This window comes from Ixodes scapularis, unplaced genomic scaffold (assembly GCF_016920785.2).
Source record: "Ixodes scapularis isolate PalLabHiFi unplaced genomic scaffold, ASM1692078v2 PGA_scaffold6__148_contigs__length_123643588, whole genome shotgun sequence".
NCBI classification, from domain to species: Eukaryota; Metazoa; Arthropoda; class Arachnida; order Ixodida; family Ixodidae; genus Ixodes; species Ixodes scapularis.
Window position 1 is genome coordinate 49,070,945 of NW_024609881.1, and position 26,636 is coordinate 49,097,580.

The following is a 26,636-nucleotide window of genomic DNA, read 5'->3' on the forward strand; positions in this document are numbered from 1 at the left end:
ACAAAAATATCTCTTTAGTTTTGAAATTACTTGTGGTAAAAATGAGAAAGTTCGTTGCGAGCTCTAAAAAACAGCAAAATTATTTTGCACGGTGAAATCTCGTGAGAGAGAGATCAGAGCAAATAAACGACGGCAATATAATAATAATAATAATAATAGTTTATTTCTATGAAACATGGTGAAGCAAAGAGTAAAAGCCTCAAAGGAAGCTTGACCAGCGCTCGGCCCCGTACATTGCCATTGCAGCAAGAGTGTGCACAAAATTACAAAACACTCATTAATCACCTAAACAGATTGCATGCACAGTCGCTGCAGACATGAGTCCGAAAAATACAAAAGAGTGCAATCTATGTAGCATAAACAAATTTAAACAATCAATTGAGTGGGAGAAATAAATCACTGCTGCAGATAGAAAGAGCGCAAAGCCTTGAAGGAGATAGCGTTAATGCAAATTTCTTTTTCAATCAGTAAATTTAACAGTTTTGGTATAGTATATCGCAACATTGGCGTACGTACCATAGTTAGTAGAACAGTAGACAACCTTCCAATACTCTAGTATCTAGTTAAGCGAACGTGTAGATTTGTTGTCAATGCCGCTAGGTTTGACAACGATTTACAACGTTTAATTTTTTTTCTGATTTTAAACTCAGAATCAATCTGTATTCAAAAAGGCTATGAATTTTTAATAAGCAGAACTTCTTAAACAAACTGCCTGTATAGAAATCATAAGGCAGGTTGCATATTATTCTAACCATTCTTTCTGCTGTAAAAATAATTTTTGCAGGTTTGTGAATGTGATGTTACTAAAGACGAGGTTGCAGTAACTCAGATGAGAATAGAATGAAAACTTGTAAATTAATAGCTTCACGGTGACTGGGAGTGTTTTGCCGTTACGGAATGTCCGACCTATGATGATTGATAATTTTGCAACTAAGTGGTTAATGTGACTGGTCCCACAACATATGTTCCCAAAAGATGACTTCAAGACTTTTAAAACTACTGACGATTTCAATTGGCGTAGAGTCAAGCACGATGCTTCTCATTAAAGTTACACACTTAATCTTGGGTCGAAAAATGATAGCTTTAGTTTTATCAGTATTAATTTTTAAGTGGTTATCTTTTGGCCATGCCCCAAGTTTGGACAAAATGTCATTAGCGATTGTGACAAGGTAATCGCTATTATCTGAAGAAAATAATAGGCTACTGTCGTCAGCATGTATGACAAATTTTGCAGGGCTTATGTTTAGAATGTTATTAATGTACATATTAAAAAGAAACGCTCCAAGAATGCTCCCCTGTGCGACGCCTGAGTGAATAGGTTTAACGTCAGTACACAAATGGCCAATAGAAACATATTGGCAAAGGTGTCTCAAGTAGGAGCGTAGAAGTTCTAAATATAACCCACGGATACCATCAAGTTAAATTTTTTGAAGTAAGACATTATGGTGGTAAAATAAAAAGCTTTCGTGAAGTCCACGAATACACCTAGAACATGTTTTTTTTCCTCGAAATTTTTAAAAATATGTTACTTCTGCTCTGCTAATGCTAATTTGGTCGATCGACCTTTCCTAAAATCAAATTGGGCGGAAGTCAGCAGGTTATGCTTATCAGAAAATTGAACTAAACGAGTATGTATTATTTTTTTTAGGCCTTTGGAAAATAACGGGAGGATAGAAAGCGAAAGCGAAAAGCCTCGCACGAAAAACTTGACCGACGCAAAAAGGCGGGCTGGAAAGGCGAAGGAAAAAAAAGCTTACGTGCAAGGATATCACTGAAAGGCCACGGCTCACGAACTCTATGCAATACAGATTCACCACGTCACGTCATCATAACGATACCACACTTCGTTCATTCCTAGGCTGACAGTGGGGTGAGAGCTACGAGCTCACCAGAACCAATCAACCACATTCATTTTATCACCTGAACTAGGATCGACGAAGGGAAGCTACGAGCGCGTAGCTTCCACCGCACTGTCAGCCTAGGAATGAACGGCTTATAGGCTTCAATTCGATGGGCACATCACCAGTGAGGCAGACACATTTTAAAACATGAGAGGACAAGACAAACACATCCCAAGTCTTCTTGCTCTTTCGTTAACCAAGGTCAAACCGTAAGCTTCGACCATTGTGACATTCAATTGGACTTGGTAAGTAAATGTGCTTTTTCCAGTCGGAAAAGGGGGTATCGAGCAAAGCACGTGCCGCTCCCGATATGGCTCTCTGCCTTTTCTTGGGGAGTTTATTCGGAAATAAGCGTACGCGCAGATATGGCACCTGTCTGTTGAGGACGTACACATTTTCGGAAGCTCGCGCCCTCCCTTTACTCAACTGGCGACGCTTCTGCCTAGCAAATATCCAGCGCCCTTATGTGACAACGCGCAATAAATTGGCCTCTTGGTGCGAACAATACTTCTTGAGAGGGGACGAAAATACGTGAACTAGTGCTCTTGGGAGAATAGGTTTAGAGAACGTTCGAGGCGGAAGAAAAACGTTTTACGTGACGACTCCTAGTAAGAACAAACTCCCATGGTCTGACAAGACCTCTAACTTCTAAATCAGGAAGACAGAAACCTATTTCCCTTTAACTAAGAGCCTTCACCGTTAAATGAACAGCAAAACTGGTGAGTCAGCTGTCTCTCAGTCCCACCTTAAGCAGAAGCCGTTCATCATGCTTAACATGTATGCCGTGTTCGCCAGCAAAACAACGGTTGAGTATGGTTCACTTTGAGGCGCACGAGGCTGTTGCGATGTAAACCGGAAGATCTGAGGTTTGGTACATATACTGTAAATAAAAGGAGCACGAATTACTGCCTCAAGGTATAGAAAAATAATTCAAAGTTACTTCATTACTTTTGAAAAGTAATGTAATGTAATGTTATTACTTTTTGTCTGCGGTAATTTGTAATGTAATTTAATATACATTTTCGCACTTTCCAGGAAAGGAATTCTTAGTACAATTACATTACTTTATGAAAGTAATCTTGCAAGATCTGACTACGGCTTTGTTACCTAGGTGGTGTTGCAGAGACCCGCCCCTGTGGGGACAGGAGAAGAGAAAAGTGCGAGGGAAAATGAAAAAAAGCAACAGGGAACCGGCTTTCCTCCCGGCAGACGACAATTCTTTAGGTCGGCTTTTAAGATGAACCCCAGAGGACGCTACGAGCTACCCGAGCGTTTACTCGAACGCAGAGTTCCTGTATAGGCTCCCCACGGAAGGCAGAGTTGCGCGTCTGTTTTTGACGTGCCACCGTGCCGCTATTCAGCGAGATACGATCACGTGCGAGATCCGATCAAATGCCGTGCAGAAAAGTTGGCGTTGCGCGCGCCCCAGTGTACGTTCCCCTGCTTTTGAGTGCGCCGCGCGCCTCGAACGCGCGGCGCCGACCTTCGCCGCATTCAGTCACGTGAGGAGCAGGCTCCAAATGCCGTGCAGGAACGCCGGCGCTACGGGGATCAACGCGCCACTTTAGCTTCCGTAGGGAGCCTATACAGGAAGTCTATCCGAGCGTATGCAATGTGTTATGAGTGTGACGTGCACTTTCCGGAGAGGCGCAGCGACTTGCGGGGCGCGTAGTCACGTGATGTGCCCACAACGTTGGATTGGCTAGGGTGACTCGTAGTGCACACTGCGGTTGATCGCAATTGGGGCGAAACGGAGTATAGACCATTGCAATAAGCACGTTTTGCTCGCCGCCATCTTTGTCTACTGGGCCGGGGAACGCACCCTAAACATTGGCAGTGACCCTCATGCGCGGAACATCAGACGCGGAGCATGACTTCAGTGACTCAGCATTTTTGGCCCGGGTGATCAGCGCTGGAAATATTTAAGTTCTCGGCGAGAACTTTGGGCATCGCCACCTGGCGGAATTTTTTTCACAACCCGAAGGCAGCAACTTCTGCTGGTACAAGCACGTGCAATGTCACGCTTCTACGCACAAATTAAAACATAACCGCGTGGGTAGCACGCGCACTACCCATAGTAAGAAAAGCAGAAGCGCCCCTAGCGAGCTTCTTACCGCGAATAGCCGATGCGAGAAAAGCCTTGGACGTACTACGCAGACAGTTTGACGTTGTTTGTCACTCCATCTCCGCACGACCGTGTGCGCGCACGCGCAGTTTTCGTATTTTGGTTTCTACCTTTCGCGCTCGGATCGGCTTATGACACGGCGTGTCTGACACCCCACGCATGAGGTACAGATACAACTCAACGAACCAAATTGCCTTGACCTCAGAAAAGAACCGCCTTGTGCCCGTCGTTACCCCAATAAAATACGTCTCACGTACCTAGTAACTGTCTCATTAAGAAATCAAGTGTAAAGATTCCTGTGAAAATTTAGATACTGTGAGAAAACAATATGCGCGGTAGTTCTAGGAGAAAGGTCTCAATTAAATCGCTATAGTAAAACCGGTATGATTTCGGCCACGATTTAGCTTTGACGCACGCTTCAGATTCTCTCGATGTTTTCATTCACCCTGCCTGAAACGCGATCCAGTTCTAGAGTTGCCGATAGCTTCAGAAATGCAGGGCGTGGCTCATGATGTTTCCCATTCGCAATTGCTTCTCTGACGTTCTCATTGGCTAACGTTCCAATCTCTTTGACTCCTGAGCAATAATCTCATCGCATACTTGAAGGGACAGCTAAAAAGGAGGCCTTTCATGTTTTCATCGTTTCTCCGTGATATCTCCCATTTAAGGTCTGTACCAGAAGCGAGTATGCAATTACTCCACCTTAATGAACACGAGCACTGTGTCATTTTTAACATAACCATCCGTTTCCATATTCTCCAGTGTGCGAAACGAGTGGCATAGAAAACTCTCGTTGGGTTTTCTCACTGGCCTCTGGAACCCCGCGGAAAATGTATTTTTACTCGCGTCTACCATCTGGCGAAAACTCCGAGTTTTATCCGAGCTGTGCATGACCTCTACAAGGATATTTTTGCAGATCGGCCATGTAAGTTTTGAATCGTAGTCCCCAGGATCGATTCTGAACCCATAGTGAAACCAAATGTTCTCTCCGTACTTTTCCAACATGATTGCAGCGGACGTCTTGTATCCACATACGTAGTGCGGGGGGCTTTCAGCTTTCGCCAAGCCATCCTCGTATGCTTTCCGCACAAGAGCTTTCCATCCCTTAATGTACCCGTAGTATACCATCACTTGGAAATCAGTAGCCACCTTTTGGAGTACCCCATCTGTGGTGTTCAGCGGGCGGTCGACTTGTGCACACCGGTTCACGGCCTGGACCTGTTTCACTTTGCCGCCGTAACCTGCTACCCCACTCTTTCTGCCCTGTGCAGAAGCAAGACTATCAAGGTTCAATCTGGCCAAGTTCTTAAAAAGTGTGGCGGACTGAGACTCCAGCTGTTGTTTGGAGCTTCTTTCTGCTGCCTTGACGTCCTCCCGGCACTTGTCGAGGCTCGTACGCAGCCAGGACAGCTCTTCAGAGTGATCTTCCAAGTGCGTTTTGGTCATTTTTTCCGCTGCCCTGACGTCTTCCCGGCACTGGTTGATGCTAACGTGCAGACAAGACAGGTCTTTAGACTGAGCATCCAGCTGTTGCTTGGACCAGCGTTCAGCTGCCCTGACGTCCTCCCGGCACTGAATAATGCTGCCGTTCAGACAGGACAGATTTTCAGATAGCTTGCCAAATGCTTCTTTCAGTTCGTTAGTCGTCTTCTCGATGCGGTCGTATCCCGTGATGGCTCGGTCTGTGTCCGACACGTGTCCAGCAAGGGGGACGTGGCAGCCATTTTTGCAGTGTTTTACAACCTCGCTCCTCAGCACGGACATTTGACACTTAGGGCAAGACACGACGTGGAAAGTACACTTTTTGTAGTGCTTCAGCAGACCGTAAACCGGACCCAGGAAGGAGCAGCCATTGGGCTTGTTCCAGCAGGCCACCTAAGGGAAGAAACGTCGAATGTTTGAGTGAGTGAGAGTCGTCTCAAGATATGGGCGCTCTTAAAGGGACTATAAAAACACTTTGGACTTTTCATAAAAAAATGTGTTTCCGACTCCGAAATTTGGCAATATGCTCTATGTATTTATACATTTCTATGAAGCTTATTTTTTCGTACAAAATAAATCAGTGAAACTGAAACTGACGTTTGGCTTTCCCGCCACACAACCTTTCTTAAAACGGGGGTGACGTCAACAGTGACCCCCTTGGTTTCGGTAGAATTCAGTGGTTATGAATGTAGACGGCGTGGTTAGCTGAAGCGGCGCTTTGCGGTTTGAAAGTGCTGCACTGCGTTGTCATTACGAGTAACTAGGATATTCGTGCTTCCTATGCCACTTCACGCGGAGCATGGATGCTTTTGACTACGTTGCGCCATCAAACACATTCAAATAAAACCGTGTTCAGAACCCTATTTTTGTCGTCATTGTTTATTGCTACTGTCGTTGCGGCGCTATCGCATTACAATGAACAATAACGTTTTTTTGCGTGTTTTTTATCGCTGTTGAGTACGAAGTGAGGCAGAACACAGTGACAGACTTAACGCTAAGGGCATAGGCTTTGCTAACCCAAGACACGACACAGGTGTTGTCCTGCTCGAGGAGGTTCGGTGTAAAAGCGACGGAGCTTTGGGCTCGCGCAGGGGCGTTTACTGATGTCCTCGTTCCCGCATATTGGCGCACAAAACTTCGGTACACCAGACGCGGAAAGGTCTTGTTGGATGACAGGCGGGATGGATGTGCAGGAAAGATCGAGGCGAGGTACAACAGAAGCCTTTTGACATTAACCCTGAGGAGTACCGGAAACTGCAGCGCGTGAACCTCGAACAATTTGCAGCTCCCTTCAGGCGTGGAAGCATAAATCCCGCCACGAAATGGAGAGAAGACAATAATCCACCGTTTTTGTTTTTCGCAGAAACAAAAAAGAAAAGCTTATTAGTGTTTTTACGTCAGATGATGCCATGACGGTCCGAGTCATATTTATTTTTTGTATTGATGTAAAAAAATATAAGCTGAAGCCATGTTTTTGGGAGGAGCATTCAGCTATCTGCGAACGCCTTAGCAAATTTTCTTTCGGTGATATGACATTTTGTAGCTCGAGGCGGGGAAATTGCCAAGGTTTGCCATGGTAATTTGCGCCGCCGTCAATTTCACACCTATGCATGCACATAGTACTACTGTTTCTACTTTTTTTAAAAAAGGCTTGCGACATGTACACAAAATATTAAAAATTACAATAAAATATTTCTATGCAAAAATGTACGAAGCACGTCAAATCCACACGTTTTAGACATATTCAGAAATTATTTGCCAACGAAATACTTCATATGAAACGACGCAAATTATATCAAACGGATCCTCTTTAAATCCGTTTTACGAATATATAAAAACTACTTTATAAGCCATTATTGTAGTTCTATCATTAAATCAGAAACGCAGCTTCTTCCTCAAAGTGTGGCGAAATTGCCTGAAAATATAAAAAGAGCTCCCCACTTATTTTAAATGGCAAAGCCTTGTGTAACATATGACCTCCTCAAAGAAAAAACGACAACATACTTTCACTCCAATTGAGTTAGCTCATCTTAGTTAATAATCAATCAATCAATCAATATTTATTAGCTTAGCATATATAGGACGTTTGCCTCAGACTTATTCCCGACGCCCCCAAACTTATCAGGAATAAGCGGCATGGTGGGCTGGAAGGCTTATTTCGAAACATCTGTGCGTCGTCGAGTTTAATAAAAATGATCAAGATGTGGTTAAGTTTTTTTGCTACCAACATAAAGACAATAAAATTGAATTTTTACAAAGAAAAGCGGGGGAAACCACACTTTTGTGTAATGGCGCCCCACCCTTCAATAAGCACCAAACTTCGAAAAAAAAAAAAACGAAACCTGCGGCTACTACACGCGTATTTATTTAGCACTCACCTGACGCGTTCCCAGGTAGCCATTTGGAAAATCAATCGGGACGAGATCATCAGCACTGAAGGACTCCTGGTCAAGGGGACAGGTGCTCCCTTGCCGAGCACACTCCCTGTGGCACTCGGGACAGAGTGTATGGCCACAGGACGACCTCACTGCTCTCTTTGACAGCACTCCGCACAGAACGCACGCTCCGAGTGCCACGGCTGGCTCCTGGAAGAGGATGGGCCTCCAATCCAGTGCATCGGAGAATCCAGACATGCAGAAGGACATCATCTTGGGTGTTCCAGCGTCAAGCCTGGCATCCAATTTGTTTTCGATGAGTTGGGGCAGCCCTGCGAAGGAAGAATAGCAATATTATGCGAAGATATTAGAACAAAATAAGCATATTTTAAATATGTTTATTTAAAACAAATAGTATTTCGAACATCACCGGATAGATTACGTTTAAAGCTCAAACGTTTATTGTCCTTGAGGTTTTCTAAACTGGGCAAAAGCACCATATGTTGCAGTATAAATCAGTGGTGGGCACGGCACGCATCGTGACATGTCTTCAAACCCGTTTTCTTTTGCCTGTCTGCAGTTGCTTCTCGCCGTCAACGGATGCTGCTTCAACGCTTCAAGCACTGCTCCGTCATCCATGCCGCTCGAGGATGACAACCTTATCTGCACCGCCTGGTCACGGGAAACATGTGAAGTGACGCATACAACGTCACCGTACATCGGCGCGAAGATTGGTCCCATTGCTGGAGCACCGTCGACAGCAGCGCCACAGGAGCCCATATACGACTGGCACGGACTTCTCGGCGCCAGTGGTGGGCACGGCACGCATCGTGACATGTCTTCAAACCCGTTTTTTTTTTGCCTGTCTGCAGGTAAGCCATGAAACGGCTTCTGTTCGTAGTGACAAACGTTGCCTTATTGCCGTGTCGTGCCCCCACAAGTTGTTTTTGTTGATGCAATATTGTTTTCGGGCTGTTCATGAGTTCATGAGGCGGTTGTTAGTTTTGAGTGGTGACGTAGAGCAAAATCCGGGACCAAACCATTGTCCTGACGATAAACTAAATATGATCATGGAAGCTAAAAAAAAATCAAGGGAAAGTTCTAAATGATATTAAACGCGATCAACGGTCGATCCAGAAAAGTGTCAGCGAAGCTTGCGAACACTTTAAGAAACTGGAAGAAAGGTTAAGCCAATTGGAGTCACAAATAGTGCTATTGCGGTGCAGGAAACAGTTGATAACCTTATTAGAACCGTCACTGATCTAAGACAAAAAGTTGATGACATGGAAAATAGGTCGAGATGAAATAACCTGATTATATTTGGCCTGGAAGAGACTAAAAACGAGAATGCTGATGAGCTTGTTGAAACTGTTAAATCAACCGTGTTTGACAAGATAAGAGTTAACCCTGTAACCATTGAGCGCATGCACCGTCTTGGTTTTAAACGCGACGGATCTCGACCAGTCAACTTTCGTGTCGCGGATTTCAGGGAAAAACTTGAAATACTAAGAAATTGCAACAAGTTGAAGGGTAGCAATATTTCTGTTAGTGAAGATTTTTCAAAGGAAGTGCGAAATGTGCGCGGAAAACTCTGGGCATCCTGTGCTGCTGAAAGAGGCCAAGGTGCGAAAGCTCGCCTAATATTCAACAAGTTATCGCTTAATGGAAAGCTTTTTTCCTTGAACGAAAGGACTAATACGCGTCAATTAGTCAACCAAATGTCTGAGCGGAGTTCTCCCAACCAGCAAGAATGACCAGAGTCTGCCTAAAAACTTTTGTTTGTTGAATGTAAATGCACGTAGCATTGTGAATAAAGTAACCCACTTTGAATCTCTACTTTTAGAGCATGAACCAGATGTTGTTGTCATGACTGAGGCATGGTTAACGGCTGAAATAGAAAATGCGGAGTTTATTCCACCAGGTTATTTAGCTTTTCGGAAGGACCGAGAGGGAAGGGGAGGGAGTGTTGCCATTATTGTTAAGGATGAATATGCCTGTGTTCAATTGCTTGTGGTTCATGGCATAGAATGCGTAGCTGTTAAGCTTTTTATAAGCGAATGTCCTATTATTGTGGTTGCTGTGTACAGGCCCCCCGAGCCAAACCCTAAATATTTTTCAGTATTAAATGATTACTTTTGTATGCATGCTAAAGATAAATGTAAGAGATTTTTCGCGATTACACAAAAAAGAATAATATTATGACAGTACAATAACTAAGTCATTCATTGATCACATAGTTATAAGAATTAGTAATGCAACATTAGTGCCGGCGGTAATTAAACAGAAGGTAGCTGATCATTATGTAGTAGCACTAGCAATATTGGGTGAAAGTCCAAAATTGAAATGTCAAACCAGGGGGTATTTAAAACCATTTTAGATAACAAAAAGGTAGACCGTCTTATCAGTATGTATGACTGGAATTCATTATTAGTACATGACCATGTTACCGCTTACGGCTTACTCGTTGATAAATTTAAAGAGATATATAAAATATCTGTCAAAAATGTAAAATTGAAGCAAAGAAAACACGAAAATGTCTGGATTAATGAAGAGATTTCAGAACTATCCCATTTGAAAGACAGGTTATGGCATAGATGTAAACAAAATCCGGGTAATACCACTTTAAAAACCGAATATCGTGTGCTAAGAAATAAGTTAACTGCTAAAATTAGATTAGCCAAAAGAAATCATTATACTAGCAAATTTAGTTCTGCAAAAAACCCAAGGAAAACATGGGACCTCGTGAATGAGTTGATGGGTAGGAAAAGGAAAACTAACACTGACGATACAATTAGAAAGAATTTTCCAGCATTAGATAACTACATGGAATTAGCCGAATCTTTCAACAACAGTTTCATTAGTAGCGTACCAGCCCTAAGGCAAAAGATAGCGGTGCATGTAAATGATGAACCGGCTGACCGAATTGACTGTGTAAATTCAGCACATTTACCAGAAATAAATGAGTACGATCTCATGAATATTATTAATTCAATGTCAATAACGAAAGTGCCTGGGATAGACCAAATTCGCATTAGGGATTTGCGCTACAATTTTTCAAGTCTAAAACTGGTCCTCCTCGCTATAATTAACGGATGTCTCACAACAGGAATAATACCGGAAGGACAAAAATCGTCAGTAGTGAGACCGCTATACAAAAAGGGTAGTAAGAAAGAATTAGGAAACTATAGGGCGATATCAATATTACCAACAATTTCTCACATTCTCGAAAAATGGGTACAAATATGTATGAATGACTTCTGTGAGAGATTTTCGGTTTTGAACGACGGGCAATACGGTTTCAGCCAACAAAGGAACACTATTTCATTACTTGAAGTTTTCTCGGACTGTGTTAATGAAACGCTTGAAAATAATAAAGTAGCCCTTGCCTTGTTTTTGGACTTATCCAAGGCATTTGATACAATTGATCACGCACTGCTCCTATCAAAACTCAATAAGCATGGTTTCAGGAGCCCGTTTCAGAAATTCTTCACTGTCTACTTTACAAACAGGTTTCAGATGGTTAAAATTGGAAGCAGCACTAGTACAAAACTCAGAGTCGATTGCGGCGTGCCACAGGGTAGCACACTAGGTCCGTTATTGTTTAATATATATGTGAATGATCGATAGTTATTACAACTACGATCTAGAATGTTTCCGTACGCGGATGATACCGTTCTATTCCTACCGCATGACAACTATAACCAGGTGGTTCCGCTGCTTCGAAGCGATATAGATGTATTAGTTAACTGGTTCTCAAGTAATCTCATTTCTGTGAACGTCAATAAAACTAAATTAGTCTGTTTTCGTAATCCGCATAAACAAATTACTCTAGTACCAAACATATATCTTCACCTTCATGATCATGCTCAAAACATTTGCACGTGTAGATCATAAACTTATGACTCTTCGGTTAAATATTTGGGGTTAATATTTGACCAACATCTCCTTTGGAACCAACAAATCGAATATATTATTAAGAGAATGCGGGTGGTATCGGCGTATCTTTACAAGCTAAAAAGTGTATGTTCTGTAAACTTGCCGAGAACTATTTTCAGATCGCTAGGAGAATCTGTTATACGGTATGGGATTACCATATTTGCGACTCCAGCAAAACGGACGCCACCAAGCGGGTAAACCGGGAACCAGCCGGTCCAGGTCGCTCCGCGCCCCTCCTCGTCTCTGGTGGCTTTTGCGGAGACGTGTTGTCGGCGCGGTGGCGAACAATACAATTTGACGAATGTCCGAATATTTCTTAAGTTTGCCATAGTGACAATTAGTGTGGTGAAGCCTCAGTAGATTGTTTTCTTCTATTACGTGTTTGAAAGCCCGTTTACTCGACAACACACTGTCGCGTGCTTTCGATTTCTTGGATGGGGAGGAATCGCGCAAAAACGTTTTGATTTCTTGTCTGTCTCGAATCACATTCAAAGTTACGACTACTTGGTAACTGATAAGTGGTTTCTTTATAAGGATGTAGGACAGTGGACTGAGGACGACAGACGAGGCATTTCACTGGAGGGAACCCCATTGTTGCAGTCAGATAGCTGCTTTTCTTGAATTTGGTTGTGTATGATTAGCTTCAAGATTGAGCCGCCCACGCCGGTCGGTGCATTGGCTATTCATCTTGGCTGCTTTTCGCCGAAAAAGCCTCTGGACTACACCGAAGGAGTTGGGCTGATTTCGCAATTACTTGATTCAGGAAAACCTGCTCGTTGCAAATAATGAATGAGGGAAATTATCTGTTTTCAAAAGGTGGGGGACGAGTCTAGATGCTGTCACGGCATTTTGACCTATCGCGCCTCCATTTATATTACGAGGACGTCAAAGCCAGCAACAATATACGTTTACATTGTCCAGGTTGACCGGCCAAAAAAAAATACTCATTTTCTCCGTTCAGGATTCGAAGCAAAGTTCAATGCAGAAAGGTTCTGCGGGAATCTTCGATGAAGACTCTTCAGTTTGTCCCCGTGCTGCCGGCTATAGGACCATTTGACTAAGTTTAAGTAGTATCTCTCTGTCTGTCAAATATACTTTTATTCAGCAGCTCACCTAATAGCTAGTCAACTAAGCTCATATTTCAACCCGAAGAATATACTAATATCGCTTTAGTGGGACACCCCCCCCCCCCATAGTACGTAATATAATACATAACACGCTCGTCAAAATGACTACTAGATTGCTACTAAAACCTGAATTAAAATACGAGTATCAGCTGCTTAGTCGGCGGGTTAAGATGCTCCTTGGCTCAAGAAGCGCTTGCTTAATTTTCGTAATTTTCCTGCAGGCTGTGTTGTTGACCGAGCAGACGACTGGAGCTGTTTCTTAAACGCGGATACGCGCAAAAGCTCGATTTCGCGAACAGATAAGTCGCATGGTCGAGGCAAGCGAGTTAGCTGAAAAGTTACTGTCTGTGGAACAACTCTGTAGCCATCGCCGCTTTCCTTAGATGATCAACACTGATTAGTATATTGCCGTCTCTCCGGAGCCCATAGTTTCGGTTTTGAGCGAAATCTCCGAAACGAAAGTTTGACATGAAAAGAACGAAAAACACCGGCAAAACAAAACTCTGCTTTGCAAGTTTATCTGCACCGGCTACACTTAACCGTCTCAGTTCAAATACCTATAAAGCTGGGCATTAAACAAAATAAAATCTGTTAAATTGAACGCGCCACCTGTTCAGGAGGCCCGGCCGAGCCGACGCGACCTGGACTCAGCCGCCATGTTTGTTTGGTGGTGGCGCCCCCTATAGGTCGCTGGAGTTGCGAATATGGGAATTGGTCAGAGCACAAAAAACAGGGAATTCATACAATCATCAAATATAGTGTAAACAATATTTCTTACGGGTCAGTGTTCGATAAACTAGACATTGTAGAAAAAATGCGCGCGTTAGAAGTATTGTCATTTAATCAGTTTCATAAATATGTGATAATAACAAGTAATTATTATAGTAGAACATTTAAACAAGAGGTAAAAAAAAGAAACTTCCGGCGTACAAATAGGTTCAAGGTCTCTAAGATACAAACAAATTATGGAAAAATTTAAAACGACACTATGTCCCTTCGATGTTCAACAGTTTGCCAGAATATTTCCTGAACTTATCATCCTTTCGTGCGGTAAAACGAAATGTAAGAGAATGGTGCCTCAGGCTCGCCCAATAATAATTAAATAATTACTCAGTGCGTATTCGTTGCCCAAATGCCTACATTACTGTTGTTTGTTTTGTTTCTCCAGTGTTCAATGTGCCACGGTATTTTGTTGGCTGCCTGGTCCCACATACAAGCATCTTTGCTTTCATGGGCCAGCACGCTTACACCTGTATTTTTTTAAAGATAATAAAGATATTATTATTAAAAAAAAGCTAATTCTTGCTGGGGGACTTTAATTTGCCCGATATCGATTGGAACAATTTACACAGAGGTGGCAACGAAGATGAGTGCTCTCGCTCGCTTTTAAATATGGCGTTTTCCCATGACCTAACCCAAGTTGTCAAAACTAGCACGAGAACATGGGGAAATTGCGAATCGTTACTCGACCTAATTTTTCTAAGTAGACCCCTTGCAGACGCGGATTACTCATGTCAGGTGATAGATGGAATATCCGATCATGACATAGCTCTTTTCACATGCCCTTTGCTAAAGAATAAACTTCCCTCTTGTGTCATTCAAAAGGTCCTTAATTTTGGATATAAAATAAGGAATACTCTATTTTGCCTACGTCAACTGTCGATGAGGTCTGGGAAAAGTTAAAAAGAATAATTAGCAAGGCTATTTCACGCTTCGTTCCATTTCGCACCAAAAGGATTGCTAGGAAAAATCCGTGGATCACAAGGAACATCATTCGACTAAAGCGAAAAGTGAAAAGGCTACGAAAGGGATATAAAAGAGATAACCGCTCACCATTCAGAGGCTTCCAGATAGCGAACGCATCTCATTGGCTTCGTCACGCTATCACCTAGTCTAAATATTCTTTTATGAACATCACACTGCAGAATTTTATGACGTCAGCACCGCAGAAGTTCTGGAGGTATCTTTCACTGGCAAAAGATAGTGTTACTATTATCACTGTTGATTCAGTAACGATTACCAATAGGCTAGATATGGCAAAAAGCTTCAACGAATATTTCCAGTCCGTTTTTACATGTGATGACGGTGTTCTTCCCGCGCTCCCATCCTTTGGATCTGATTTTCCTGCTGCTCCGGATATTGAAATAGGTCAACCCGGTGTTTTCAACTTGATACTAAATTTAAACACAAAAAAGTCACCCGGACCAGACGAGATTCCGAATGAATTTCTGAAAAGATATGCTGAATGTATGTCCCACTACCTGACAGTTCTGTATAAAAAATCACTTCACTGCAGTCAGATCCCAGGGGATTGGAAGTGCGCCAAAATAATTCCTGTTCACAAGCAAGGCAGCAAATCCCTTGTAAGCAATTATAGGCCCATCTCATTAATTAGTACGTCGTGTAAGTTTCTCGAACATATAATAGCTAATCATTTGATGACTTTTTTTTAAAGTAACGCTATACTAGGTGACAACCAGCATGGTTTTCGTCGAGGTCGCTCAACAGTTACTCAGCTTATTGAAGTCACTCACGAACTTAGCTATTGCATAGATAGCGGTGGTCAGACCGCTGTAATATTTTTAGATTTTGCTAAAGCCTTTGATAGAGTGTCGCACCCAAAAGCTGCTTCATAAACTTAACACTATTCTTAAGAATAGAACAATAATTAGATGGATGGAAGCATACCTGCATGAGAGAGAACAAAGGGTCCATATAAGGGATAAACAATCGCGTCCATGTAGGGTTGTATCTGGGGTACCACAGGAATCTGTGCTCGGGCCTGTACTTTTTTATTCTTTTTATCAGTGATATGGGTAAGGAATTCGAAGAAACTGTACGTATTAAGCATTTCGCGGATGATACGATAATATTTACCGAAATTACAAGTAGATCCGACCAGCTAAAATTAAATCTGCATTTGCAAAAATTTTAAAAATGGTGTGACGAATGGCAGATGTCACTGAACATAAATAGAACCGTTTTCATGACAGTGACTAAGAAGCTAGCCCTCTAGTTTTCAATTACCGTATTCGGGAGAAATCGCTCACAAAAGTGATAGAGTATACGTATCTAGGCGTATTATTTTGTCCGAATCTCTCGTGGAACCTTCATGTTGATTAAATATGCAAAAAGACCATGAAACGGCTCTGGACTTTACGCAGAACTCTACGAGACGCTTCTCCCCAAGTTAAAATAACTGCCTTCAAAACCCTGGTCTTACCAGTCATGGATTATGCCAGCCCGGTTTGGGAACCCTACACGCGTCGAAACATAGAAAAACTGCAAAGAATACAAAATAAGGCGCTTCGCTTTATTTTCAATGATTACAGATCAACCACGTCAGTTGCAGAGTTGCGAAATAAAGCTAGATTTCACACGATTGAAGCGCATATGAAAATAAATCGCCTTAAAACGTTCTTCTCAATAATTAGCAATTTCCAGAAGTTAGACAAACAAAAATACATACAGTTTTCTACTCCGAGATTTGTTAGACATAAGCATAACAGGCATACTGATCCCTATTCGTACTTTTCTGATGCATTTAAATGTTCGTTATTTGTGAGATCTATGGATGATTGGAATAGTTTGCCTGAAACTATTGTAAATACTCCAAGCACATCTGTGTTTGAAAGAAGCATTGCCTCGTATTTTCTGATGTAATGTCGTGCCGCATATTTTGATTTTGTGCTCTTTTCCACAATGTACCCACTCCTGCCTTGGCCAGTCAATGGCTGGCAGTAATAAATAAATAAATAAAAAAAAATATATCAACAAAAGAGTCCATTGCTTCCCACACACGAATCAATTGGTCCATGTTTATTGAATTTGCACCTTCAACCATTCGATGTTTTAGATCGGCAAGAGTCGCAGGTGTAGGTTGGACAAACATTTGAGCAGTGGATTCACAGATCGCAAACTGCGGTGCACAGAACAAAATTTCTTTTGGAGCTGCAACTTTCCTATGAACAAGAAATATGCGCCGCATTGTGGCACTGAATAGTGTTGTGTCCCGGGCTACGGGGACACTGTGAAGTGAGCAGCCAGTCTGGTCCGCGCGTTCTGAAATACTGTTCTTTTTATTAGATCGAGCCAATAGAAGCTGAGAAAGATGAAGAAGAGAAGAATTGATGATAGCATCGAACTATTTACAACAATGCGAAGAAGATGAAGTGGAAATCGAAACTAGGTGAACACAACATTCTCCCCCCTCCCATTGAACTTGGAAAATAAGAATGAAACATTGAACATAGTTAATAGAGAGAACCAAAAAGAGGAGAACATTTCAAGGAAATTACAAATTAAACCGGATCACTATACAGTACCAAAGGCATGTGAACAACAACAATTACACATATATACAACTGGCAATTTTTTTTCGATGTACAATGCTAAGTTCGTTACGTTGAAACCAAGAACAATTTCGAAGGCATCGCTTAAGGTAACACGACCCATTTTCAGAATTATTTACAGCACATTCATTCCAATTCTACACGTTTAGTTATTCCTGACCAGGACCATAGACGTTAACACATACTACTACATGTACTCATTTTTAACCACTCACACATACAGGTTTCATGAGATAAACTATGACAGTTCGTTCCGTTATATATAAGTTCTACTCAATCGCTCTGGTGGTCGCCGGCTGCGCTGAGACCGTCGCAGTCTTGGTACTTGGGGCGCTGGTGCTGTTGAATTTGGTTCCGCTGATCCTGGTCTCAACCGAGGTGTCGAAGCGACAGCTGTTGGTTGCCAGTCATGATGATTGCACATCGCCCTTTCTTTGTCGTTGGTTTTGTTTTGGAGGAGGCTTTTAGGCACAGTCACCTCCGGCTCTGGAACGGTTGCTAGCTTGGAGGCATTCCATACCTTGCCGTCCTCCAGTCGGTAGGTCCACCTTCCGACCTGCTGTGTTATGCGCGTAGGAGAACTGAAAGCTGGGCTTCCCTTAGGCACTTTTCCAGGCTTTTTCACTCTGACGAGGTCTCCCACTCTGAAGCGTGGTGTCCTAGCCGCCCGTCTTCCATCGGTATATCTCCTGCAGCGGTCTTGTCTCTGCTCTACACGCTCACGCAGTCGCCGCATCTCCTCAAACGGGTTCTTGAGGAACTCTGTGTAGGAGAGACCCAAAATGTGCAGCCTGTGTCTTGTCGGCTGTCTTGCAAATGTGACAGGCGTGAACTGCCTGCTTCACCTCCGCGTTCATGCGGGGCCACCAGTAAAGTTCGCGAAGGCGAGTTGTCGTCCTGACAATGCCAGCATGACCTTCGTGTGCCCTAGCGATCAGCGTCGCTCGCATGCTTGTTGGGATGACAAACTGCTCACCCCTTAAAGGGGTACTCCACCGATTTTTTGAGCTACCTCAACTAACTATATTTTCTGACTCCCCGGCCTTTACTCTCTCCGGTATGCTATTTAGAATCGCGAAATTCATAATAGTTATTGCGAAATCGGCAAATGAAAATGATGCAAAAACCAACATTCAAATATACGCGCGCTTTTCAGGGCCGTGACGTCAGTGGCAGGCGGCAGGCTTGTCAGTCCAGCAAGCAGCCAAAAAATAGAATATGCCAATCATTTGTTCCGTGCTGGAGTGCGGGTACTGCAGCGAGCTTCCCAAGCATTCTTTTGACACCGTGAAACTGCTTCGAATCAGTTTCACGGAATCAAACACTACTGACTGAACTACGTACCCAGCACGTAGGAACGAGAGGAGCTTAAGCAGGTGTTTTGAGAAAGCGCGCGGAGCGGAGTGGGTTGGGAAGGGCAGAAAAGGCAGGAGCAAAAACAGGTGGTGGAGAAACGCCATTTAGCCGCAAGAAGAATAAGGGGCAGGAAAGCGCGCTGCCTCTTTCTGGGTGACCAAGAAAATCCAGCGCAAAGGCTTCGTATCGGGGTGGTGCTGAAGTTAAGCGCGCGCAGCGTTACAGAGACAATGGTACCACGTTCTCTGCTTCATCCAAATCCCTGTCAGGTACCACTTGAACTAAGACCACCGCCCGCTCCAGGAACAGAAAGACTAAAGGTCATCCTGCCCTAGGCATCATTCGAACTGAAAGCATCACCCATCCTACTAAGCTACCTCATTAAAACACGTTTGACAGAGTGACTAAACATCCAGCCATTTTTTGTTCATTAATTCACTTGTGTAATACAGACAAAAAAAAACTGCACGTCTTTTTGGTATATCCCAAAGCTGCTCTGAATGCGTAATATTTAGTGACCAATTCATGTTTACAAACAAAAAGAAACGCCCCTAGCGGACACCACCTGCACCGCGCATCCGCATCGGAGAGTGTGCAAGAAGCCCGCCGGTCGCCGTCGCCCATAAACAAACCAATGCAATGCGACGTTGTCGGCGTCGGTGTGAGTCTCCATGCCCTTTTTGGCGTTGGAATTGTTGATTTTACGCCTTTCTGGCAATGTCTGACTACCTTGGCGGCCTCCGCAAAGTTACGAGGGTTGTTGCACTGAAAAGTTCCAGCTGAATAATGTGACATTGGGCAATTCATCCAGCGCGGACGCCGCAGAATGGACGCTAAAGCCTGATTCTCATGATGAGATCTGCTCGATATATTCAATCATAACGTCGCTCGGGCTGCGAAAGCGTCAACCGTAGCTGAGATGCGAGTTCTACGGAACTTTGTTTCTTCTTATTGGCATTTGGTCTCAATCATATGTCAAGAATGAGATGGTTTGCTCGAGGCCATGCTCCTGATAAGGGTTGATCGAGGCGTGCATGCCTACCGCGAAGCTCAGCCGTGCTCTTTTATCTACGAGACAGCGATCGTGTTATCTGAACATCTTCCATTAAGCCGTAAGGTTAGGAATTGAACTTCGAGCAACTTAGCGTTAGACGACAATCCCCGAAGGGTAAGCTAGTTTATTTTTAAATATTCGATTTAAATTCAACTAATTGACCGTTCCACTTTCTAAGAGGCTGAGACCCTATACTCAATCATCCTATCACTATATAAAAACTAACTAGATAAAAAAAAGCTACCCGTTTTATAAGTAAAGTAACATTTATTAGAAATCATACTTCAAAGATCCAATTCCCTCAGCTTAAAGTTTGGAAAGGAAGGCCTCGAAAATAAGCTGCAGTGCGTGTTCCACAGGACGTGTGTCTCCCGCTGTAAATAGTCCATTATGATCTTGACCAAAGCAGGATCAGCATCATAATTTTCTGATTTAGCAGCTAGTTGAAGAGCGTATTTCAGGAGATCGACGCTACTGACCATTATTTAGAAACCCGTACGCGTATTACCGCAACGTATTTATCGATAAACTTTATCGATAAATAGGCCAGTCGTCCATGTCCAAACAAGCATTGTTAACTCTCAAATGATTGGGAGCCTGCCGTAAAGCTCCACTTAATTTTCACCAAAAAAAAATTTTTTTTTTTTTGAGGGAGTGGGGGGGGGGGGGGGGGGGGGGGAATCTTGGAGAAACGAAAGCAATGGCGGATGTGGTTTATGCATTCAACGGCACAAAAATCGACAAATGTTCTAGCAATAAAAACTAAAAATACTAAGCTCGGTATGCCGAATAACGTGTGGACCTGCATGCGCGCGCGTGGGGTGGGGTGGGTAATAAGTAATAACGAACAGGAGTGCATATCTCGCACAGCGGCGTTCTTCGTTACAAGGTTGTTGCCAGGCACGACGTCACTCCCAAGGGAAGACCCGAGAGACAGCAAGAAATCACCGACGACAATAGATGGCCAAACTCTTCCCCTATCCATGGCTCTGTTATTCACCGCCCTACGGCGCCATAGAAGCATCAAGGCACACCACACCGTCGGATGCAAGCAATGAGGTTATAAATACTACACTCCGTTTCGCCTTATGTTGTACCACAGCGAAGGCTAGAAGCGCGAGCTCATAGCGTCGGCAGCAGCCCTTAGTGCACCAGAGCTTGTGCCGCCAAGACGTGCCCTAGAGTAAGTAGGTTGCGCTTGTAGCCTTTCCTGCGGTACATCATAAGGTGAAATAGAGTATATACTTCGTCTCACCTGATCATGGACTAACAGCGAAGGCTGTGCAAGCGCGAGCGGCTAGCCTCGACTGCCTTGACTGAAGCACTCAGCCGCCGAGGCTTCATTCAAAGCAACTAGCTCGCGCTCTTAGCATGCGCGGCTAACAATAGTCCATGCTAAGGTGAGACGAAGTATAGATGCTTTACACCCGCGCCAAATTACAGCCGCCATTGCTGACCTTCTCTTGTCTTGCCGAGATGCCGAGCAACTGAAACGGTAGTTGACAATACTCTACAAAGGCCGATGCCTTAGAAAAGGACACAGTTGAATCTAATAGGGCAATTACCTGGCCTGCTATGGTTATGATGAAGTGAAATAAACGGAATAAGAGGAAACAAAAACTGAAGGTCAGTTATGGCGGCGTCCACGCACAGCTGCTGCAAAGCGTCTATAGGAAGTATTCACTGGCGGGCCATAGCTGTGTGCGCGACTTAGCGCGCGCTAATGGCTAGCTTGCAGGGTTCTTTTGCAACGTGCATTCCACACCGTCAAAATGACCGGTCTTAGCGGTCTATTAATGGGGGCTCGTTCTGAGCATGCGCTCTAGACAGCACCCACAAATATGGCGCCCAGTAAATACTCCTTATAGGAGGGTGTAGGTTGCAATATTTGTGAAGCCTAGTCATAAAAAGTATAAACGATTGTTTGGCCAACATGACCGCGAGATTTTTCTGGCAATTAGTGCGCGTGACATGTCACATGCGAGATGGATGGTTGATTGTAGTAGGATTCCTTGCAGGGGTTGCGCGCGCCCCGTCCGGTAGGTTTTATCAGATCGAAGGCTACACGTGAAGCATGCGAGCGGCTGAGGCGGATCACGACACAGCACTGAGCAGCTGGTACACGGGACAATCAGGGCAATCACCGTAATCGCAACGAGAGAATGTAAGCCTGGCACCGTCGGGATGCTACTTTCCGCCGGTTATGGGTTGGGAGCGTGCAGCGTGGTCCGCTGCCGCAATCGGCCTAACTTTTCTTCAGCGGGGGTTACCTTTCACCGGTAAGCTCTTGGCGGATTACAATCACATAGTTTTGCGATAACAGGAATCGATCAACAATTCTTCTAGATTTTTGACGGTCGCCAAACTGCGGAAACGATGTATTTTCGCCGTCGGTCGCGGCGGTGGATGGACCCCATCGAAGCGGAGCGTGGTGTGCTCCGTGCACTTGCAATAGTCAACAAAACATATCCTAACTTCGAGTCCAGTTTAGCTGTTTCAATCTGTCATTACCGCAATAAAATATCCTAGTGGACGACCTGCATAGCGGTCGCAACGAAAAGAAAAGCCAAACCTATTGTAGCGTGGTATAAGATGAAAGCGATGAGAGCCCAGCTATTATTTGCAGGCGGGTGCGGAAATCATCGGCCGTAAAAATCCGTATATTGGTCCAAACTGTTGGGTCGACATAGTTACGCAATCATGTGTGTATATAAATATTCTTGCTTTGGCTACTGTAGTAATTAGTGGCCAGGAGATAAAAAGAAAAGTCCCTGCAGGTGCACGGTACATTACCCAAAACACGCCAACAGGCAAGCGCTACAGCGCTGACGTTCCACGTTGAATGCTATCGTTTTCAGGATGGTAATGGTCTGTAAAAACAAAATGCATTTACTTTATAGTTGAGGGTACACAACGAAGCGCAGCAGGCGTAGATTCGGTCGGCTGGGCGCGGGCCACAGTCTCTAGCTGTGATGACTGATAAAAAAAATCCACCAGCACCACGCTTCCTGCTACCCATATCTATCAACAACGCGACGATCACGTGCTGTGCCACGTTGGCCCGATCAGTAAGTAAGCTAAGGGGGAAAATGAGAAAGAGGCGAGGCGACAAGGGAGCATGGCTTGTGGATGCTACACGACTGATGTCATGCCCACTCCTACACTTCTAATCTCCTTGGTTGCAAGACATGTAGGTAGGGCCATTTCCCCAAATTGTTTCGTACTGTTAGAGTGGGCGCTAAACTGCCGCAACGCAGCGCGGTCTGGATCATCAAACGCTAGTGCAGAAGGTTCGTGCACGCCCCTTATAGACAAACACGCTGCTTCTAAAAAAGATGGCGTTCGCCCGCATCAGGTGTGGGCCCTGGACGTGTGCACAAACCAGATTTGTGTGTGAGGAAGCGCCTCCGCATGCGCAGTATCGACCGCAGCGCCTCCGCAGCGGAGTGACGCCAGAGAGTTTAGTTGTGTATATACCTATTGGAAGTATTCACTGGACGCCATATTTGTGGGTGTTGTTTAAAGCGCATGCTCAAAACGAGCTAATGGTTATAGGCTACTAAGACCGACACGCTCGATGGTGCGGAATGCACGTTTCAAAAGAACTGTGGAAGCTCGCCATCAGCACGCGCTCAGAATTCGCGCACACCGATATGGCCGCCAGTGAATTCACCCTATAGCACGGGCGTTGAATTTCGCACCTCATTTGAAACCTTTTCCTTAGTTGTTTTTTTGCGTGTGGAATCACACCTTTTTAATCGAAACGGGGACGCCTTCACAGAAGTCATTTCACTTGCGTGGCATGCACGCCCATTCTTAAGCGAAAGATAAAGCATTCGCAGCTATAAGCAAGCAGTATCTGACGAACTTCCCCTTGCTCTTCTCGTGCGAGCAGCAGCAGTTCTGTAAGGTGCGATAAGAAACAGGACACCTCGGAAAAACACGGAAGTCGCTAGGTTGTTCGCCGGAACTACCGATGCATACCCAGGTGAAAATATGAAATGGCATTTCAAGTGGTACCACTTGGGCTTCAAGTGGTACCACTTGGGTTGCAAACGGTGCCACATGAGCTTCAAGTGGTACACTTGGGTTGCATATGGCACCAGTTTGCAAAATCACATATATCATTAATAAAATAAGTGAAAGCTGTTGCTCTAAGCACAATCTACAAAACTTTTCAGGTGTCTTAAATACGTTGCTTTTAGTTACAAAAAAGCCAAAATCGGAGACAATGAACGTAAAAAAATGTTAAGAAAACGTGATACATCCACACTTATTTGAGACGCAATTCAATTTTGTTGACAAGATTTCACACATGTATACAGTGTGATAAGGGTCAATGCATGTTAACATGCTACATTTTCCATGAGTACGATATTCTCAAAACCCCGGAGAACAGATCGTTCATACGAGATTCACTAAGCCACTAGAAATTTTGGAAATCTGTTCCCGCAAACAGTAATGCACTTCTTGGATGTCTTTTCTTTAAATTTAAAAATTTGCGACAAGAAGTTTCTTGAACTCGAGCTCAAGAAACGCAGGGAGTCTTGAGCGTCTCGTCATCCCTTCAAAGCCAATGAGAATGCGACATTAGCCGCAACAAACGCCGGAGAACCAATCACGAACTAGGAAGATAACGAGTCACGCCCTGCGTTTCTTAAAGGGGCCCTCCGGAGCTTTCTGCGATCGTCTGTTTATATTGTTATATTGCGTAGTAGGTGCAAGTTAATACGTGTACAAAGTTTTAGATTACAAAACCGTTTATTAAGCAGATGGCAGAAGAAATATATCGGGACTATTTTTTCTTGGAAGACAATCCCCCATTCCCTGCCCATCGCTAAAACTTGACCAAAGGAAATGCTGCATCTCGCGGTGAATGCGAACGTTAATATTGCAACACTTTTTAAGCTTGTAAATTAGAGTTTGAGGAAAACGTAAACCGATCGTGGTGCGGGAAACATAGTCCGCAATTACCACTCCAAAACCAGCGAACTATGTTTTCTCCCCGCAAGCTTGTTGCTAGGGGGTGATGCGTCGGCGCGTCGGCTCGTCTGCTTCCCGGGGCGTCTGCAGGCGTGCGTTTGCGGGACACGTGCTCCTTCTTCCCGTGGGTTCCAACTCCGAAGCCAGCTTTGCGATCCTTCCCCGTCAATGAGTCAAACTTTTCCTTGTGATCTGTAGAATGCAACTGTGTATTGCAGTAGCAGCGCGACAGCGCGCTGCGACGAACGACGACTGCCGAGCACGAAGTCCGGGCAGTCCGGGCCCCTTGACGACGGTCCGCGCGTGTTCGGGAGATTCCTCCGCGGGTCGGCGGTCGGCCGCGTTGGTGACGCGCAGTGACGCCGGAATCCTTCGCTTGCTATTGGCTGACGCGTAAAGAGATGCCCCTCCCGTTTTCCGGGGTCATCTCAGAAAAGGGGGGCGGGCCGGGGACTTTGATAGCAATTTTAATAGGGAAATTCGCCGCGCATGACCGCAATTTTGCGATTTTTAGGATCCTTAGGGCCTGTAGATTGAGTTACCGCCATAAATAGACCATCGCAGAACGCTCCGGAGGGCCCCTTTAAGCCGTCATTTGCCACGTGTACTGCGTGTACCCGTCGGGGGTGGTGTGTCTTGATTGTTATATTTTCATATATTCGGATAACTTCTATTCCACGAGTTCATTCACTTAATTCTTCATCATCATCATTTTTGAATAAAAAGTCTCATGAGAGCAGCATAGGTGACTGGACGTTCCTTCCCGACCCGCCGGGTCCACCGAGGACTCCACATTCTTTTGAAAAGGGATAGACAGCGGATTCGGCATCAAACTTCCTCAAGACTTCTTGAGCACACCAGGGAAGTCGTAAATTCCCTGTGAGCGATAGGCTTCACTCTTCGAATGTTCCATGGGGGCATGTGGTGCTCACGCACTGCCCTCGGAATGTCGTCGATAGCTGCTCCGCCACCTCCTGGGATTGGAGGGTCAACGGGCCTTCGGCACGTTGCCTTCCTCCCACGCTGTCGCTGTGCCGTCGCCAGCAACGACGTCAGCGGCAGCCGCTTCTAGAACTCTGACGAAAGACGTCTACCAAGAGGCCGTCGACACCCTCAACGCGCAATTAGAAAGTCGTGCAACATCGACCTGGAGCGTCACCGGTTCCGCCAGCGTTATCAACAGCCCGAAGAATCATAGTCATATTATTTGACTGCCCTGCGGACTTGGCAGTTCCGACCAACTTCGGCCCTCAGAAGGACAAGAACATCAGGGAGCAGTTCACGCTGGAGTTCTGTCCACTAACGTTCGAAAATGGCTGCTCCTGGACAGCAACATTCCTTTCGAGCAAGTTATCTAGATCGTCCTATACACTGAAAGGACCAAGATTGAGGCTAAGGAGCTGACCATTGCCACTGGAAATCAACTGACCTGCAACGTCACTCACGCTGCTCAAACGGTCGATCGCCATCAACAGTCTTCATGTGGAATTTCATCTTCGCGTCAGTCATCGGGGCAGACTTTTTCCCATTGGCATGATAAACTGCGCAGTCTGTCGTTCCACCAAGCATCACGTAAGTGTGTTCCTTCTACCCTGAGCAAGTCTGCCTACCCTACCAAGTTGCATAACGACCAGCGCGCGATCGATTCCATTGATAGTAATGACTCTAGAGCATCGAGCTTTTCACAGACGATCGCCTAAGTGGTACGAGGAAACTCATCGCGACGATTGGCTTTGCGTGAATTGTTGATCTGGTGTTTACCGCTGCCAAAGCTACGGTACCATTTTGACCTACAGTACCACGTGAATCGGGGCACCACCATCGGCTCCCATCAAGCAGAAAAAAAAATAATGAAGCTGACCGAACCAACCGCGGTACCCAAAGATATGACGCAAGCGATTTGGCGTCGCGTGGGACTTGCCCCAAGGACTTATGGGGACAAGGT

General features: G+C 44.6%; 1 protein-coding gene and 1 pseudogene across 1 annotated transcript; one reads left to right on the top strand and one right to left on the bottom strand.

Moving 5' to 3' along the window:
- Window positions 1-141: 141 nt before the first annotated feature.
- On the bottom strand, window positions 142-8,210 carry LOC115327460 (TNF receptor-associated factor 6-A-like). Its single transcript, XM_029988479.4, has 2 exons — window positions 7,887-8,210; window positions 142-5,901 (listed from the first exon to the last, which is right to left on the bottom strand). Exons 1-2 carry the CDS (start codon window positions 8,154-8,156, stop codon window positions 4,720-4,722), a joined length of 1,452 nt encoding a protein of 483 aa, XP_029844339.3. The 5' UTR covers window positions 8,157-8,210; the 3' UTR covers window positions 142-4,719.
- Window positions 8,211-8,520: 310 nt separating this feature from the next.
- LOC121838479 lies at window positions 8,521-9,699 on the top strand (annotated as a pseudogene).
- Window positions 9,700-26,636: the final 16,937 nt, after the last annotated feature.

Bases quoted from the DNA above. Each gene is read 5' to 3' on its own strand.
- LOC115327460 (XM_029988479.4), bottom strand. From the start codon at position 8,156: ATGATGTCCTTCTGCATGTCTGGATTCTCCGATGCACTGGATTGGAGG. The intron at 5,902-7,886 runs GTGAGTGCTAAA...TTCTTCCCTTAG, and splicing joins GCTACCTGGGAACGCGTCAG to GTGGCCTGCTGGAACAAGCC.